Genomic DNA, 16,024 nt, shown 5'->3' with positions numbered 1-16,024 from the left:
TCCTGGTTCTTCTCACTTCACTTTACATGAGTTCATTTAAGTGTTGTCAGATTTTTCTCAAACCATCTTGCTCATTATTTCTCATGGTACAGTAGTATTCCATTCCAATCATATATCACAGTTTGTTCAGCCATTTCCCAATTGATGGACATACCTTCAATTTTTCAATTCTCTGCTGTCACAAAAAGAACTCTATGTGGAGGTCCTTTTCCTTTTTTTTTTTCTCTTCGGGATACCATGCTGGGAAAAGGATATTCAGTTTTATAACCCTTTGGAAACTTTAAAAGTTTGTGTCATTGTGAGTCATTATTTTTCGTCAACATCTTTTTAAGTCATATTGTGTCTCCTTGGATTGCCATCGCCCTGTCTTGGACATCTGGGCACTTAGTGAGGGTTCTAGACTTTATCCTGGAGGGTAAATCTGTTCATCCAGAAAGAGAGAAAATGTTTCATTTATGTTTAGGTCACTGAAATAACCGGCTTTAATTGAATGCCTGACCCTTAGAAATTGCTTAATAAATGCTTAGTGGAGGCAGAGATGCTTATGAGGATTGGACAGGGTTGGAGAGCTAGAAGAGTACTCAGAGCTGTGGTGAAATTAAGCAATAAAAAATCATAAAATATATCTGGAAGAACAAAAAGTCTAGAATATCAAGGGAATCAGTGAAAAAAATGTGAAGGAGGGTAGCCAAACTACATTACAGCACGGTAATCATCCAAACATTGTAGTCATAGCTAAGCAGTATGTTGATGGAGCAGAGGAGTATGCACTGTGTAGCAGTAAATAACCACAGCTATCTAGTTTTTGACAGACCCCCAGAGCCAAGATTTTGGTTCAAGAAATCACTATTTGACAAAAATCACAGGGAAAACTGGAAAGCGGTTTGGCAGAAACTAGGTAGGTATAGGCCAAAAACTTGCAATGAGATAAGGACAAAATGGATACATGATTTAACCAAAAAAGGTGATATTATACGCAAATTAAGGGAACATGGAAGTTTTTTTATCTCCTAGATTTATGAATCAGGAAAGAAGTTATGACCAAATAAGAGGGAGAGAGAATCATTGCTTGTAAAATGGATACTTTTGATTATATTAAATTAAAAAGTGTTTGCACAAGCAAAACTAATGCAACCAAGATTAGAAGAAAATCAAAATGGGAAGGAGGGAGATTTACATGAAATTCCTCTGATAAAGGTCTTATTTCTCAAAAATAAGAGAACTGAGAAAATTATAAGAGTATGAGTCATTCCCCAACTGATAAATGCTCAAAGTATATGAATTCAGAAGTTTTAAGAAGAAATCAAGGTTGTCAATAATCTCCTGAAAAAATTCTCTAAATTATTATTGATTAGAGAGGAATGAAATTAAAGCAACTCTAGGGTGCCATGTCACACCTCTCAAGAGTAGCTCGTTTGACAGAAAAGAAAAATTACAAATGTTGAAGGGGATATCTAAAAATGAGAACACTATTACACTGTTGGTGGAGTTGTGAACTAATCCAACCGTTCAGAAGACCTAGTTGGAACTGTAGCCAAAGGACAATAGAATTGTGTGTGCCCTTAACCCAGCAGTGCCACTGCTAGATTTGTATCCCAGAGATGAAATGAAAAGGACTTAGATTTACAAAAATAATAATAGTAGCTTTTTTGTGACAGCAGAGAAGTAGAAATTGAGGAGATGCCCATCACTGAGGAAATGACTGAACGTGTTGTGGTATATGATTGTGATGGAATGCTATGCTATAAGAAATGATAAGCAAGGTAGTTTGTGAAAAACTGGAAAAAAATAACGTGATTGCATGACCAGGAGAGTTTTGTAGACAGTAACAACTGTGATCTTGACTATTATCTGCATCCAAGGCAATTCCAGAGAACTTGAAGGAATCTTGAGTGCAGTTTGGAGTTGACTTGTTTTCACTTTCCTTTTCTTCCCCCCACAGCATGACTAATATGAAAATAGGTTTTACATGATTGCACATGTATATCCTATATCAAATTTCTTGGCTTCTTTATGAGGGGGAGGGGAGAGAAAGTGTTTGGGACTCAATAAAAAAAAAGAAAGTTAAAATGATTGTTTATATATAATTGAGGGAAAAAATAAAAAGGGAATAAAAAGAGAAATTGAGCAGTAGCCATGATAATCTGAGATGAGAAAACTATTCCAAAGCAATATGTAATCTAAGACCTAAGGACTTGATTGCCTGTCCTCCATGACAGATGAGCTTCTGGTCACAAGAGAAAAAATAAGTAAATTTCCTCTTTTCCTGAAGTTGATTTTCACTGTGACATTCCCTTGCTTTCCCCTGAATGCTAGTGTAATGCTTTCCTCTGGATTGTCTCTAGTTTGGCCTGTGAATGTGTTTGTCCAGAAGTGTTTGCATGTTTCACTCTTGCTTTATAAGCTCCTCTCGAGCTGGGTCTGTATTTTGTCTCTTGTATCCCCAGAACTTGACACAGCACCTCAAAGTGTTGTTATATCAGTCATGTCTGCTTCTCTGTGACGCCATTTGAAGTTTTCTTGGCAGAGGTCCTGGAGTACTTTGCCATTTCTTTTTACATTTCATTTATAGATGACAAGACTAAAGCAAACAGGGTGGAGTGACTTGCCCAGGGTCACACAGCTTTACTTGTCTGAGACTGAATTTGAACTCAGGGGTTACCTGCCAAGCACTCTTATCAATGGTGCCACCTGAGTGTGGACATCACAATTTGTAGGCATTTAATAAATTATTCTTGACTTAGGAACATTGATTCTGCTGTAGCCATTTCCAACTTTGGAGACAACCTTATAAATTAAAGAAGTCAGAAATTATTGGATCCTTTAGTGCTGACTGCACTGTAGAGGTGCTCCAGATAGCTCCTAGAGGGAGGGAATGCCCACTGCCAACTGAATGCACTCAGGCCATGCCTAGGTTTGCCATGGATTATGGACCAAGAAGAAATTGTTTCGATGATGCAGAGGGCATGATAAGGGTGAGATGGCTGTTGGGCAGTCCTAAATCAATTCAGTTTTTGATATTTTAAAATATCAGGCTCTTGGAAGAGTTTGATAGCAGTTATGGTTTGCTCTCTCATGGTTTGGGTCTGGCTTGAATGTATGATGATGGGGGCTTTGTGTTGGGAAGATTTCTCTCGTGTGGGGAAAATCTGTGAAGAACTTTTAGAACCTGGGCCATCAGAGAATGTTTCATTTTATAGTTGAAGGAAATCAGACTTGCCCTGCCCAGTGAAGCAAGGCTCAGTGATAGGGTTGGAGCCAGTCTCTGAGCTCACATTTGGGCTGCTTCCTGGACCTCTTGGACTCTCTCAGCTCCTGGCTTAACTGAGGCCCACGCTCTCTTCCTCTGGCACTGGTTCAAAGGAGGAGACCTCAGTTCAAAGGAGGAGACCTCAGTTCAAAGGTGACCTCCCACATACCCCATCTGGGTAACCCCGGATCAATCACTTCACCCTATCTACCTTAATGCACTGAAGGAGGAGATGGCTAAAAAAAAAAATTCAGGATTGAAAACAAATGAACAAAAATAAACAAAAAAAATGACTGAAACCACATCTAGCTCAAGTCTTTCTTTACTGACCCTATGTAATCCAATAGCCCATTCCTCATGGGTCACTCCCTTCACAGAGACTAACGACAGCTATAGTCAGTAGCCTACATTGTGCTGTTTATTTTTCATGTATTCTATATGTCTCAGCTTCTAGCATCCAACTTAATGCTTGTCAGTTGACTGGTATGTAGTTCTTTCATTGTTCTTCAGGATGTTTATCTTTTTCTATGGCTAGACTAAGACCTTGAGATCAGAGGTTTTGTTCAGTTGCTGAACATTTCAAGCTTTATCCATGGAAACCCTGTTGATTGACAGTCTTGTTTTGGGAATTTTGACACAGTGATGACTTTCTTCTGAACACAAGAGGGAGCTATTGACTTCTGAATAGGAAAAACAGTATCAAGTGAAATTTTTCGCTCCTGGGAGGTTGAGGAAAGGAAACTAGGGACAAAATAAGTTGCTGCTTTTATTGAATGTAGGTTTTATAGATGAATTGGAGGGAGCACCCTTGAAAATCCAAAAGTCCACCCTAATGTCTACTGTTAGAAACCTCTTCTGTGCAAAAGTTAGTAATTTAAAAAATCTATTTTTAGGTTTTTCCAGAAGACATTAGTGCTCAATTCTTGATTCCTACCACTGGATCCTCTGGCCGGAATCGGGCAGAAGCCTCTTTGGAACGAGCCCAGAACCTCAATCCCATGGTGGACGTGAAGGTGGACACAGAGAATATAGAAAACAAGCCTGAGACATTTTTCACACAATTTGATGCTGTAAGTTTTACAGGAAGAGAAAATTGGAGCTTGATTTTTCACAACATGAAATTTTCTCAGTGTATCCTTTCAAACAAGGTCTTCTATTCACTTAGACCCTTTCTTGCTTCTCTTTGTGGCTCCAAAGAACATGACATTTCATACTTGCAAGGAAGAACCTCTAATTGATTTCTTTTCTCCTCAGTAATTACTTGAAGCAAACATTTGATTCATTTGTGGCATTCCTTGAATTGTTAATGTTAGAGGATCAGGTTACTAGAGGCAAAGTGTCAGACCACTAATTGTGATATTTAGATGTACGGTAAATAGGAGCTGCTGCCATATTGCCCATTAGTCTGACCCTTTTCGTAATAGAGCATCTGTTTGTGTTAATGGGCCTTCTTAATGATACAGTGGGGCAGGTTGCTATTTAATCCCCTTTACACATCTGTTCACTTCGACTTTTTGGTTTGTTTTATTGTTGTCTGGAGATAGAAGAGTATTTTCTGACTAACAAACACACTAACATTTTTCTCTTCTGAAAAAATTTATTTCTATTTTTAATACTTAAAGCTAGGACTATAGTGGAGAGAATACATTGCTGTCATTTTTTTCTCCACATTCCCTTAAAGTAGATGTTCTTAGGGTGCTAGCTTGTTTTTTAAAAATATTTTGGGGGCAGCTAGGTGGCGTAAGGTGGCGTAGTGGATAAAGCACTGGCCTTGGAGTCAGGAGTACCTGGGTTCAAATCCAGCCTGAGACACTTAATAATTACCTAGCTGTGTGGTCTTGGGTAAGCCACTTAACCCCATTTGTCTTGCAAAAACCTAAAAAAATATATACATATTTTGGGAACTGTATTTTTTTGGTTTCTTTTTGTCAAGGCAACGGGGTTAAGTGATTTGCCCTAGGTCACACAGCTAGTAAGTATCAAGTTTTTTGAGGCTGGATTTGAATTCAGGTTCTCCTGACTCAAGAACCCCTACTACACTACTTCAATCATGTTTCAATGTAATGTGGCTTCCATTGTAATTTTAGGTGTTTTAATGTATTTAAAGCATGATTCTGAGGAGTCCCTAGGCTCTCCAGACTATTTAGAGGAGTCCAGAACACGGAAAAAAGTTTAAGAAACTCTGCCCAAGAGAGAATATATGGTCTTTGGAAAGGAAATTTCTTATCCTTGATCTGTTTCATCCTGTCTGCTATGTTTAAGTTGTGTATCATGGTCAGTTCTTTCATTTAATGGAATATGGGCCAGCAGTCCCAGAAACAGTTCTGGTCATCACTTTGAGTGAAGCTGAGTCTAAAGGGATGGTGTGTAACCTTTCCTGTTGACCACTACTGCACTAGGTTTCACACCAGATTTTGTGGGTGGAAATCCCAGCAGGGCTGAGTTTTTTTTCTCTTTTCCTAAACAACTCAAAGAAGAGAGAAAATGCCAAGTTCTAATGTAAGTTGGTGATTTCTGTGGTCACTTTTGAAGAGTGGTTTTGGTTCTTAACTGTAGATTAGCTGCTATTCAAAATGGATTTGAGTCCTTCATGCTCTATACTTGGCATATGCTTTTATTAATGCAGCCCAGGATTGATCATGCTTGGCAGTCACATCATGCTGTGGGTCCATGTTGGGCACAGATGGAAGGCGTTTTGTCTCTTCCCCTTTCTTCCCCATTTTTAATTTACTTGTCCAACTCTACAGTTTCTTCATTTATTGAAAATGTGGCCAAAATGAAGAAGATATAAAGGATGGCTCACTATATAACCTAAGGAATATAACCTGTCTTGTGGTGGGACCTTAACCTGGTCAGCTTTTTGTGCACTTGGGGTCAGTAGTGTGGCATTTTAACTTATATTTCTATACACTGAAACCTGCCATTTTTCTTGTCTTCTAATACTAGTATTCCAAGAACCTGTCTTACCAGTTTGAAACTGCTCTTAAACATGTCCACAGAGCCTGTTCTTTAGGATAATTAAATGTCAATAAGGTGAATCATTGATTGCAAAAGCTCACGCTTCTCTCTTTTTCTTTAGGTGTGTCTGACTTCCTGTTCCCGGGATGTCTTAGTTAAAATTGACCAAATCTGTTATAAAAATAGCATCAAGTTCTTTACCGGGGATGTTTTTGGCTACCATGGATACATGTTTGCTAATCTGGGAGAGCATGAGTTTGTAGAGTAAGTTCTGGGAGAGGCGGAGAGTTCACAGCATCCTAAAAATTAAATTGGATTGGGTATGAGGGCCTGACAGCCTCACAGCTGCTTTTAACATTGAAATAATTTAGTAGCATCCAGATAGTTCATTCTCTCCACCAGTGTAGTTCACAACCTGCCCTTATACCCTTGTATCCTTCTTTCCCAAGGCTCTGTATAAATTCACCTTTGAGAATCACAGCTTTCACCTCCCACCCATTGTACCAAAAGTCTTGTTCTAGCTGTCTTCCTCTTTCTTGGATACGAATTGTGACCTAAGAATTACCAAGGTCTGTCAGTAGAGGGAAGAAAGGTTCTCCACGTTCTAGACTTGGAAGTTAACCAAAACCAACCAAATGGACAAAGCCAAGGAAGTAGCCTGTGGAGTAACCTTTTAAAGCTACTACACATGCATGTTAGAGCCTGAGAAACAGTGCTTTCACTGACTTGCAAGGAATGGAGAATTTGGACTTTCATCTCTTAGGCCAAAACAAACCAAACATACCTCATTCATTTTACATCTGGCTACTAACTACATCCTTGGTTTCATTATGTTCTCTATGAGCCTACATTGTTCAGATCAGTTTAAAAACCTTCTAAAGGGTAGAATGTTCAACTCTTCCCACCAAAGTACCTGGGAGAGAGGGGGGGAGGGAGGGAGGGGGAGAGAGAGAGAGAGAGAGAGAGAGAGAGAGAGAGAGAGAGAGAGAGAGAGAGAGAGAGGAAATGGCATCAACCCAAGAGGCAAGGACAGATAGGGCCAGAAGAGATGAGTTGGCTGGTCAGCTGCAGCAATGGCTTACCCCCATTCTGGAGTATTATTAAGATTCACCAGCAGCACACAACTAGGGAAACATTAAGTGTCTGAGGTCGGATTTGAACTCAGGTCCTCTTGACTCTAGGGCCGGTGCTCTATCCATTATGCCACCTAGCTGCCCCTTCTGTCTCTCATTTTTGTAGTCAACCCCAGGTCTTCCAGACTTAAGGTCCAGGGCGCCCTCTTCACTGCTATCTTGTCCCACAAAATGGAATCAGAGGAATTGGGTTAATAGGAAACTGTGTCAGATGTGCCTTAGTAGCCTCCAGCCCAGGGGTAAGGGTGGGCGTGGGGGGGTGGGGGGTGGGGGGTGGAGGGAAGAGGAAGGGAATGGGACTTTTTTTTTTTTTTTTTTTTTTTAGCTTTTTGCAAGGCAAATGGAGTTAAGTGGCTTGCCCAAGGCCACACAGCTAGGTAATTATTAAAGGGAATGGGACCTTTAAGCAAAAGGTCAGATTGTGATTTCTATTGGTGGAGAAAATGAAAGAAATCATGGATATGTAAAATGAGACTGGACTAGATGTTGATGGCTTCTTCCCATTTATAAATCTGTGGGAGGCTGTCCGCCTCATTTTCTGATGAGAGGCAAAAAGTCATCAGAAGGTGTTATTTCAGGAGCTCTCAAGTCTACTCCTTGTTTCTCTGGGCCTTAGAGTCCCCATCCACGAAGTGGGAGCCTTGAACAAATTTTGCTAATGCTCCCCTAGAAGTGGGTTAAGAGGCCATATTTCAAACTGTCCTGTTAATTTCCATTAGCTCTTCGAATCTAGAGATATAGGCTGTCGCCTTGAATGACTTGAAGGGAGCCCTGAAAAACTGCACATAAAGGGTTGTGCTGTAGAGAACTGAGCATTATGTGGCTACGTTCCCTTGAGTGCCCATGCTAGAGACTCCAAGAGAGTTGAGCTCAGCTAAGAGAGACTTCTGGGAACTGGGCCAATTCCTTTGGTTAGTTCTACCTGTAAAGGGAATCAGACTGAAGGTGATATCCAGGTCCCTCTTATTTAGGGGTATACTTGGTCAAGCTTTAGAATGGAATAGTTGCCCTTCAAACAGAAGTTCTGTGGTTAGGTGAGGGATGGTGGGGAACTCCCAAAGGCCCTTTCATGTCTTGAGATTCTGTGATTTATGTCACTCTAGGGAGAAGACCAAAGTCCCCAAAGGCAGTCCAGGAATGGAAGATGGACCTGACACGAAGAAGGCAAAGTTGGAGGCCACAGAAACAACAATGGTCAAAAAGGTAGATGTTATGCTGACCCTTCACTCTTCTTCCATCTCATCTTGGGTAGCCACAGTTGAAAGCAGCCTTCTCTATGGGTGAGGTACCCTCTGGCTTCCCTCACCCATAGTACCTGGTATTTTCTTCTGGGGCAGGGACCAGTTTCAACTCTGGGATTTTCTCTTTGTGTTTTTTTGTCCTCTTCCACTTATAATAATCTTTGAACAAAAGCTTTTAGTGTGAAAAACAGGTCATAGAGTAGACTGTGAAATGGAACTATCCATAAAGTTACTGACTCCATGAAGCCTGGTTTTAGAAGGGTGGGCAGTTGCAATGTGTAATAGATTTAAAAACAAGCTCTGTTGTGTGTTTTTTAATCTATTTTGTTTCAAGAAACTTCTTAAGTGCCTACTGTGTGTAAAGGGATTGTTATTGGCCCTGAGGATATGACACCAAGAAACAGCAGACTGAACTGAAAGAGGCAGATGAGAAGAGCACAAAGGAGAGGGCCAGACCAAGTTCTATCCAGAAGCAGTTTGAGGAGGGGAAATGGAAGGCAGGAGGTTGGCAGGGATCCTGAGATTGATTGATTGACTGATGGAGGAGGTTGCATTCGGATTAGCCTCAGATAGGGGGTGAAAAGAAGTCAATAATCCAGCAAAGTATTGGGGGGAAAGAGGACATTTGGAGTAGGGGTTCTTAACCTGGGGTCCATTTGCTTTCACAGAATCTCTCCTAGGCTTCACCATGTTCTCAGAGGCATCCAGGCCACACATAAAGTGAAGAAGCCCTAATCCAAAGCTTGCCTCAACCTTGCTGGCTTTGGGTAAGGCTTTTCCTCAGTGAGCCATGCTTTCTTTTTCTATATAGAGTAGAAATGTTTGAACTATACCTATCATTTGTGGTTGTTGTGAGAAAAGCACTTTGAAACAGATGATCTTCATGTACTGAACACCTTAAAAACCCAGAGTCCAGATTCTAGAGAAGGAGGTGAAGGGGTCCGCACTTTAGGATGATTTCTTTGTTTCATCAACTGCCTTGCACTTTGTTTTATTGTCTGAAGAGGAGGGAGGGGCTGGTAAGATGAGGATGCAAAAGAGTTGGGGGACCAAGAAAATGAATGGAGGCAGAGGACAGATCAGACTTGGGGCATCTGACTACTCTTTAATGTCAGATTTTTGTGAAAAATGGTTTTTGTTGTTGTATCAATTCCCTTTAAAGTGATTCCTAACTGCAGGAACCACAATCATGGGACAGATTGTTGTAGTTTATATTTGACTATCATAAATCAGTGATGAGAAATAAGACTTAAGGAAATTATAAAGTTTATATTTAAATATCTATTCACAGTAACGTCATTATCCTCAGGCTGAACATTGGTGTTTTTGCCAAAACTTAGCTCCCCCACCCCAACCCCTTCCAGCTTCTTTAGAATGGTAGGGAGAGGGTTTGAGGGAGATGAATTGTTAACAAATGCAGGATAAAAGCTGCATTGTGGCTGCTGTCAGTTTATAAATCACACCCTCTTAGCAGGGTGACACTTGGCCTTGGTGAAGAGGGGTTTCTGTCTTTAAGGCCTTCTGGAATTGGTGTAGGGCTTTTCTGTTTAAATAAAGTTAGTGCCCAGCTTTGTTAGCCATTCCCAGCTGGAAGCTTGACAGTGCTGGAAGGTCTGCTTGGGTCCTGCTGGGCTACTCTGGAAATCCCCTCTCGGGAGCTACTTTATCTAACTATGAGGGGAATGTTGGCTGCCCCGTCATGCACCCTGGGGCCTTTGTGTACCACTCATCCAACTTGTCAATTAACAAGCCCTTCTTCCTACCCAGGGCCCAATTTTAAGGTATCAAAATATTCTCCAGCTGACATTGTTAGTCAGCTGTTTGCCTTGGATGGTTTGAACTAGCTCTCCAACCCTTATCTATTAGGATTTTGATGCATACAATGCATTCCTATTGATCATCTCCAGAATTCCAAACCTTGGCTTTATGGAGCCTCCCCAGGCAGCCCTTTATATAGGCCTGATAGTTCCCCCCATCCTGTATGGGGTTCTGCCATCAGTCAGCTCTCTGGACATCAGATAACTAGCTCTGCAAAAGGAAGTGTCTGGGTAAGAATCAGTCATTCTCGGTGGGCCCTTTGCACTTGGAAATTTGATGGGCCTCTAATTGAGATATCTCCCCCTTTCTAAATTGTAAAGCATCACCAGTTGGGTTGTATGATTTTAGTTCAGTGGAAAGCAGGCACTGCCAGCTCCTCCACTTTGAGTCTAGGTGAGTACTCATTGCAGGTGGCCTTTGTATTGCTAAATCTGCCTGGCTTGATGACTAGAAACCTTCTAAAAATAAAAAAAAGGGAGAAACTCCTAGGAAGAAGATATTAATGTCTTACTGGTGCTTTTGAATGCTTTTCTGAGACCCAGAAACTATTGGTAGGAAGGATACATATGCTAAGGAGCCTCAGGGGTGGCCTGGCCCAGTCCATCTCATTGGAGATGAAGGATGGCCAGTGATCTGCCCAGAATTATAGAGCCAGGTCCTCTGTCCCTCTCTGCCTCTCTTTCTAGCCCCCAAGGGGAAGGCAGTGTTCATTTCCACCAGATTTGGGGGTTTCATATGCAGACTTGGTATAAACAAGGTTTTAAGGCTAGAGTCATTTTGGTTGCCTTCCATCTAGTCAGTGCACCTCTACTGAAGCAGTCCATTGCACTCTAGAATCTGCCCGATGACTGGCCTCCCTCCCCCAGAGCATCTTCTTATACATGAGAGCCTTGAGAATATTTGGGAACAACTGTCATATCTCCTCCCTCCTCCCCAAATCTGCTTTTTTGCCAAGCTAAACAGCCCTGGATCCTTCAGCCAGTCTTTGTATGGGACGTATCTTGAGGCCTTTAACCATTATGCTTGCTTGCCTGCCTGCCACAGAACTCCTAACTTATCAACATCCTTCATAAAATGTGAAGCCAATTATACTCTGATTAATACTAGATCTTGCCTCACTCTGTCTTCACCCCAGTCCTGGATTAGGGGCCTTTTGGGCAGGCTTAAGGTAGTATGAATTCTTCCAGCTGCTCTTTCACACCCTTGACTCCTTGGGCTTGCAGTTCACTAAAACCCTCAGATCTCTTACAGACCAATCGCCATCTGGTCACATTGCTTCCATTTTTTAAAAGCCAAGTGTGAGATTTGACATTTATTTCCATTAAATTTCATCTTGTTAGATTTGGCCCCACATTCTAGAGTGTGACTTTTTTTCTGATCTTGAGTATGTCATCTACTTGTTTGCCAATCTCTGTGAGCATAGTGTGATCTGCACATTAGATAAGGCATGCCTTTTAATCCAGGCCGTTGCTAAAAATGTTCAGTGGCACAGGGCCAGGCTTAGGTACCCAGGGTACCCCACAAGTATATATTAGACTTATATCTAGTCATTCTGCTTGCCATTTTGTCACTATGGTTTTAGTTATATGTCTCCATCTTGTCCCCAAAAAGAACACAAGAGACTTGCCCTGTGCTTTGCTAAAACCTAGATTAACTATGACTAGGGCCTTCTAAATTTAATAACATTGTCCCCCCCCCCCCCCCCCCGAAAAAGGAAATGACAATTTTGGTACTGTAATCTTCAGCTAAAATAAAGCCACATAGAAACAAGTTGTTGTTATGCTGCCTGCTGCCACCAGATGCTTGAGGAGAGAGAATCCAAGCAGGATTTCAGGCTGAGGAAGTAACCTGAGACACAGATCAGAGCGAGGTCACAGAATCACAGCCTTGGAAGGGACCTTATGCAGTCTAATCCCAACTTCCCACCCAACAGAGGAATCTGCTTTGGACTAGCCTTAACAGATGCTTTTCCAGTCTCTTATTGAACTCTTCCAGACTCCAAGGTCACTGTCTACTAGTTATGTTGAATAACTAAGCTTGAGACCAAATGTGTCTACAAGTACTTCCCCTTGCTCCTAGTTCTGCCTATTAGTGTCAAAAAGAAGTCAGATTTCTCTTTTCCATGACAATTTTCTGGTGGTTGAAAGACAATTTATACACTACCCTTGAACTTTTTCATTCTCATCAGAAAATACTTGCCTGTTTTCTTTGGCAAAGTAAGAAACTGAAGCCCAGGTGTTTTTTTTTTTTAATCATATATCTAGTTTATGGGTAAAAGCAAAATTGAGAGTTCAGATCTCTGGCAGTCAGGTTAAGTGGCTTGCCCAAGGCCACACAGCTAGGTAATTATTAATTGTCTGAGGTCAAATTTAAACTCAGATCCTCCTGACTCCCCACCACCTAGCCACTCCCAGGTCTCCTCTTAATCCGGTGTTTCTAGTAGTGGTGGTGGTAGTAACAGTAGTTGTAGGCATAATAGCAAAAAAGAGAAATATGATGCCATTTGTTCTTCACAATGACTCTCAGTGTGGTGACTTGCCTCCCCAGGGTAATAGAGCTAGTAAGTGTCTTAAAAGGGATCTGAAGGGATCCTTCTGGACCCTAAGTTCAACACTTTGGCTGCTAGGTCCCCTTGCCACCTCTAGTTAATTTCCTGATTTAATTGAAGATGGAAATTGTGTAAGTAGTTTAGTTTACTACACATTTCTATTTGGCACCATGTTCAAAATGAATCTAATGTCTATTTTCAGAGCTAGGTTAAAATAAGTTGAGAGCTTAGGATTGGTCTTAAAATTATTCATTTCTTCTCTGTACTACTTGTGTTCCTGGCTAGTTAGAAGCCACACAATTTTGTAAGTTCACCCAAGTGACTGCTCTATTATATACCCAAGAACTCATCCAGAGAAGATGCCAGCTTGCACCGGTAGAGGGAGTTTCCTCCTAACCACTGAAATGATTGGTCCAATACTCAGGCCCCTCCCTACTTTTGAGCTGCACTTACAAAGAAGTGTGTAAACCTGTACTGTCTGTCATCTGACCTTTAGATAAAGTAGTCTGATTTTGACAAAGGTGCTGATCTGTGAGCAACTATTGATTGTCTGATCTGGTCAGTACTGGGCAGGTGATGTGACTGTTTACATGGAGCTTTGTATCCATTATATCCTTGAATGACAACATGCAAGTATTAAATCATCATTTTACAGCTGAGGCAACTGGCTCTATGGGTTTAATTTGCTGAGGGTGTCAGTCCCTTAAGTGACAGAATCAGGACTTCAGCCCAGTTCTATTGAGTACCAATCTGTTTTATTTTCATTGTTATGACAATGTAGTAAAGACTGGAATTTGGATTTCAAAGGCTACTTCCACCCTTTGCTAAAGGTATGATCTGGGACAAACCACCCACAGTGGGCTTCAGTTGCCTCTTATAGAAGGAACAAATGAGTAGATTTCTAAGGACCTGCTCTAAATTGTCTGATCCTGTGAAAATAGAAATGGAATTTAGAGTTGGAAGAGAACCTAAAAGAGCATCTGCTCCAAATGCCTTCTTTTGTAGATGAAGTTGTCAAGGCCAGGATAGGTTACCTGACTTTATGTGCCTGTCCCACAGGGTTCAAGGCCAGGCATTATTCTTTCTATCCATGGCAGAGCTCTTTCTGCATCCCACTGAATGTGATTTAGGGAATGGCCTAGCCTTGGAGTCTGTCAGGAAAGTTGAGTAGTTGGGGCCTTTTAGGGACTTGCATTGACCTTAAATTCTCTCTTTAGGACTGATTAGATCCTAATTGATTGTCTGAAAGAAATATTCTGTTTAGTGATATTGCCTCCATTTGCTTTGTGGGATGGGTGTGACAGGGCTGAGCGAAGGAGGTTTTTACTGATAAAGATCCTGAGGCTCCAGGCAGGCAGCAGAGAGGTTTGCTAAGGTCAGTGAGGACTGATACATGAGTGCTCCTCTTGATGCTCTCCAAGCAGCCCCGTGCCATATTTATGTGTTTTGCCCTATACCACAGATGTTCTAGATGAAATCCTGTAGTGCAAGAAAACAGTAAGAAAAAATTAGGTGGAAAATGGTTTTTAGTAGTATTGGGGAGAAGGGGCCCACAGGCTACATGACGCCTCTGAATTGTTTTTTAAACTTAGTTTAAAAGAAAAAGTGACTTATCTTCTATCTGATTGCATGCCCAGGTCAGGCAGCTAATAGTTTGACTCCTCTTAGAAGACTTCCTAAGAGCTGTCTGGCAGACTGCTCTAGTATGCAGCATCACTGGGTTAACTGTATCTTTTGAGGTTAGTATCATTGCCAAAAGAGCTGAAGCAGCCAAACAAACTCTGGTGTGTCATATAGCACTGTTTATAATATGTTGGAACCACTAGGCACCAGCTGTGGGAAGGAGGAAAACCATGTTTGTTTAATCTTTTCCAGCAATTTGAACTTCCCTTTGCTTAAACCATCTTGGATGATATGGTTGAGCTGCCCATTATGCCAGATATTCATCTCTTAGCATATGTTAACAGTCTTTATAATTGTCTTTTTTCATTTTTTAATAGACTGACTATGTAGAATTTTAGTGGCCTGATTAATAATATTTTTTGTTATGGTTTAATTGGGAGCTTGTTTTGTAAACTAGATCTCCAAATTAAATGACTACTATTTAAGTAGTCTAGGCAAAAGGAGATTTTTCAGATGAATGCTTTGAAATTGTGATGCAAATGACTGGCAGAGCCTAGGAGCCTTGGAAGGATAAAACTTCATCATACCATGATAGTCTGAACCACAAAAGAAGGCTGAGTCTAGGACTTGAGGATCAGGGACAGCAGACACACAAAGCAATTTTTACACATACTCCAGGCTATCTGGAGAAAAAGGAAATGGATGAGGAATTGGAGAAAGATATTGCCGGGTCAGCACAATATTGATATAACAGGCATCTGTAGGGCTTCTCTCTGACCAGTGGATAGTATCCAATAATTTCTTTGATGGCAGTTTGTTAAGAGGTGGAATCCCCTAGGTGAATTGCTATCCTGAATTTGTTTTTTACCAAGAAATGATTGTTTAGGATGGAAGTGGTTAGTTTGTTGGGGAGAAGTCACATTCTTTTTTAGAGTTTGAGATAGAAGAAAGAAAAACTGAAAATATTTCAATAGTCACTCTCTACACAGACTTGGAGGGGAAAAGTTTTTAGAGGGAGTCAGAAAAATGATTGGGAGAATCCTATAACCTAAAATTCTCCAGGGGAAGTCAGTCTGTATGAAATGGGGAGCTCTCAAAATTTGATATTTGAAGACACAAGCTGTTCTGGTGAAAAGAAAGGGGAGAATTATCTTTAAAAGGGACCAATTTAGATGCTCAGGGAACTCACTCAGATTTTGAAAGGATATGTACAGAAAATGGAATTGAGGGAAGTAACAGGAGTCCAAAGAAAAATGTTGCTTGGGCCTACTAAACTGGGATTAGTAAGGATGCTGAGGGAGATCGGAGAGGAGAGTGCAAGAAAGTCTGGGTACAACTTCTGCTTGGGGGATAGGACCCTCACAGGTGACACAAAATGCAATGGTGCATCTCGGAATCTGCTTTTGTCTTTGCCAGGTAGAATGGTCTCTGAACTGGAGAAGACAGAATGGAA

General features: G+C 41.1%; 1 protein-coding gene across 1 annotated transcript in view; it reads left to right on the top strand.

The window, feature by feature from the left end:
• The window catches only part of SAE1 (SUMO1 activating enzyme subunit 1), a 57,270-nt gene that overhangs the window by 16,790 nt on the left and 24,456 nt on the right, over window positions 1–16,024 (top strand). The window contains exons 3-5 of the mRNA XM_074219182.1: window positions 4,144–4,320; window positions 6,330–6,472; window positions 8,445–8,544. Coding sequence (XP_074075283.1) covers window positions 4,144–4,320; window positions 6,330–6,472; window positions 8,445–8,544 — 420 coding nt within the window. The remainder of the gene's footprint in view (window positions 1–4,143; window positions 4,321–6,329; window positions 6,473–8,444; window positions 8,545–16,024) is intronic.

The sequence above is a fragment of the Macrotis lagotis genome, chromosome 1 (assembly GCF_037893015.1).
Source record: "Macrotis lagotis isolate mMagLag1 chromosome 1, bilby.v1.9.chrom.fasta, whole genome shotgun sequence".
Lineage (NCBI taxonomy): Eukaryota > Metazoa > Chordata > Mammalia > Peramelemorphia > Peramelidae > Macrotis > Macrotis lagotis.
The sequence above is the reverse complement of the archived record's forward strand: the minus strand, read 5'-3'. Positions and strand labels throughout refer to the sequence as shown.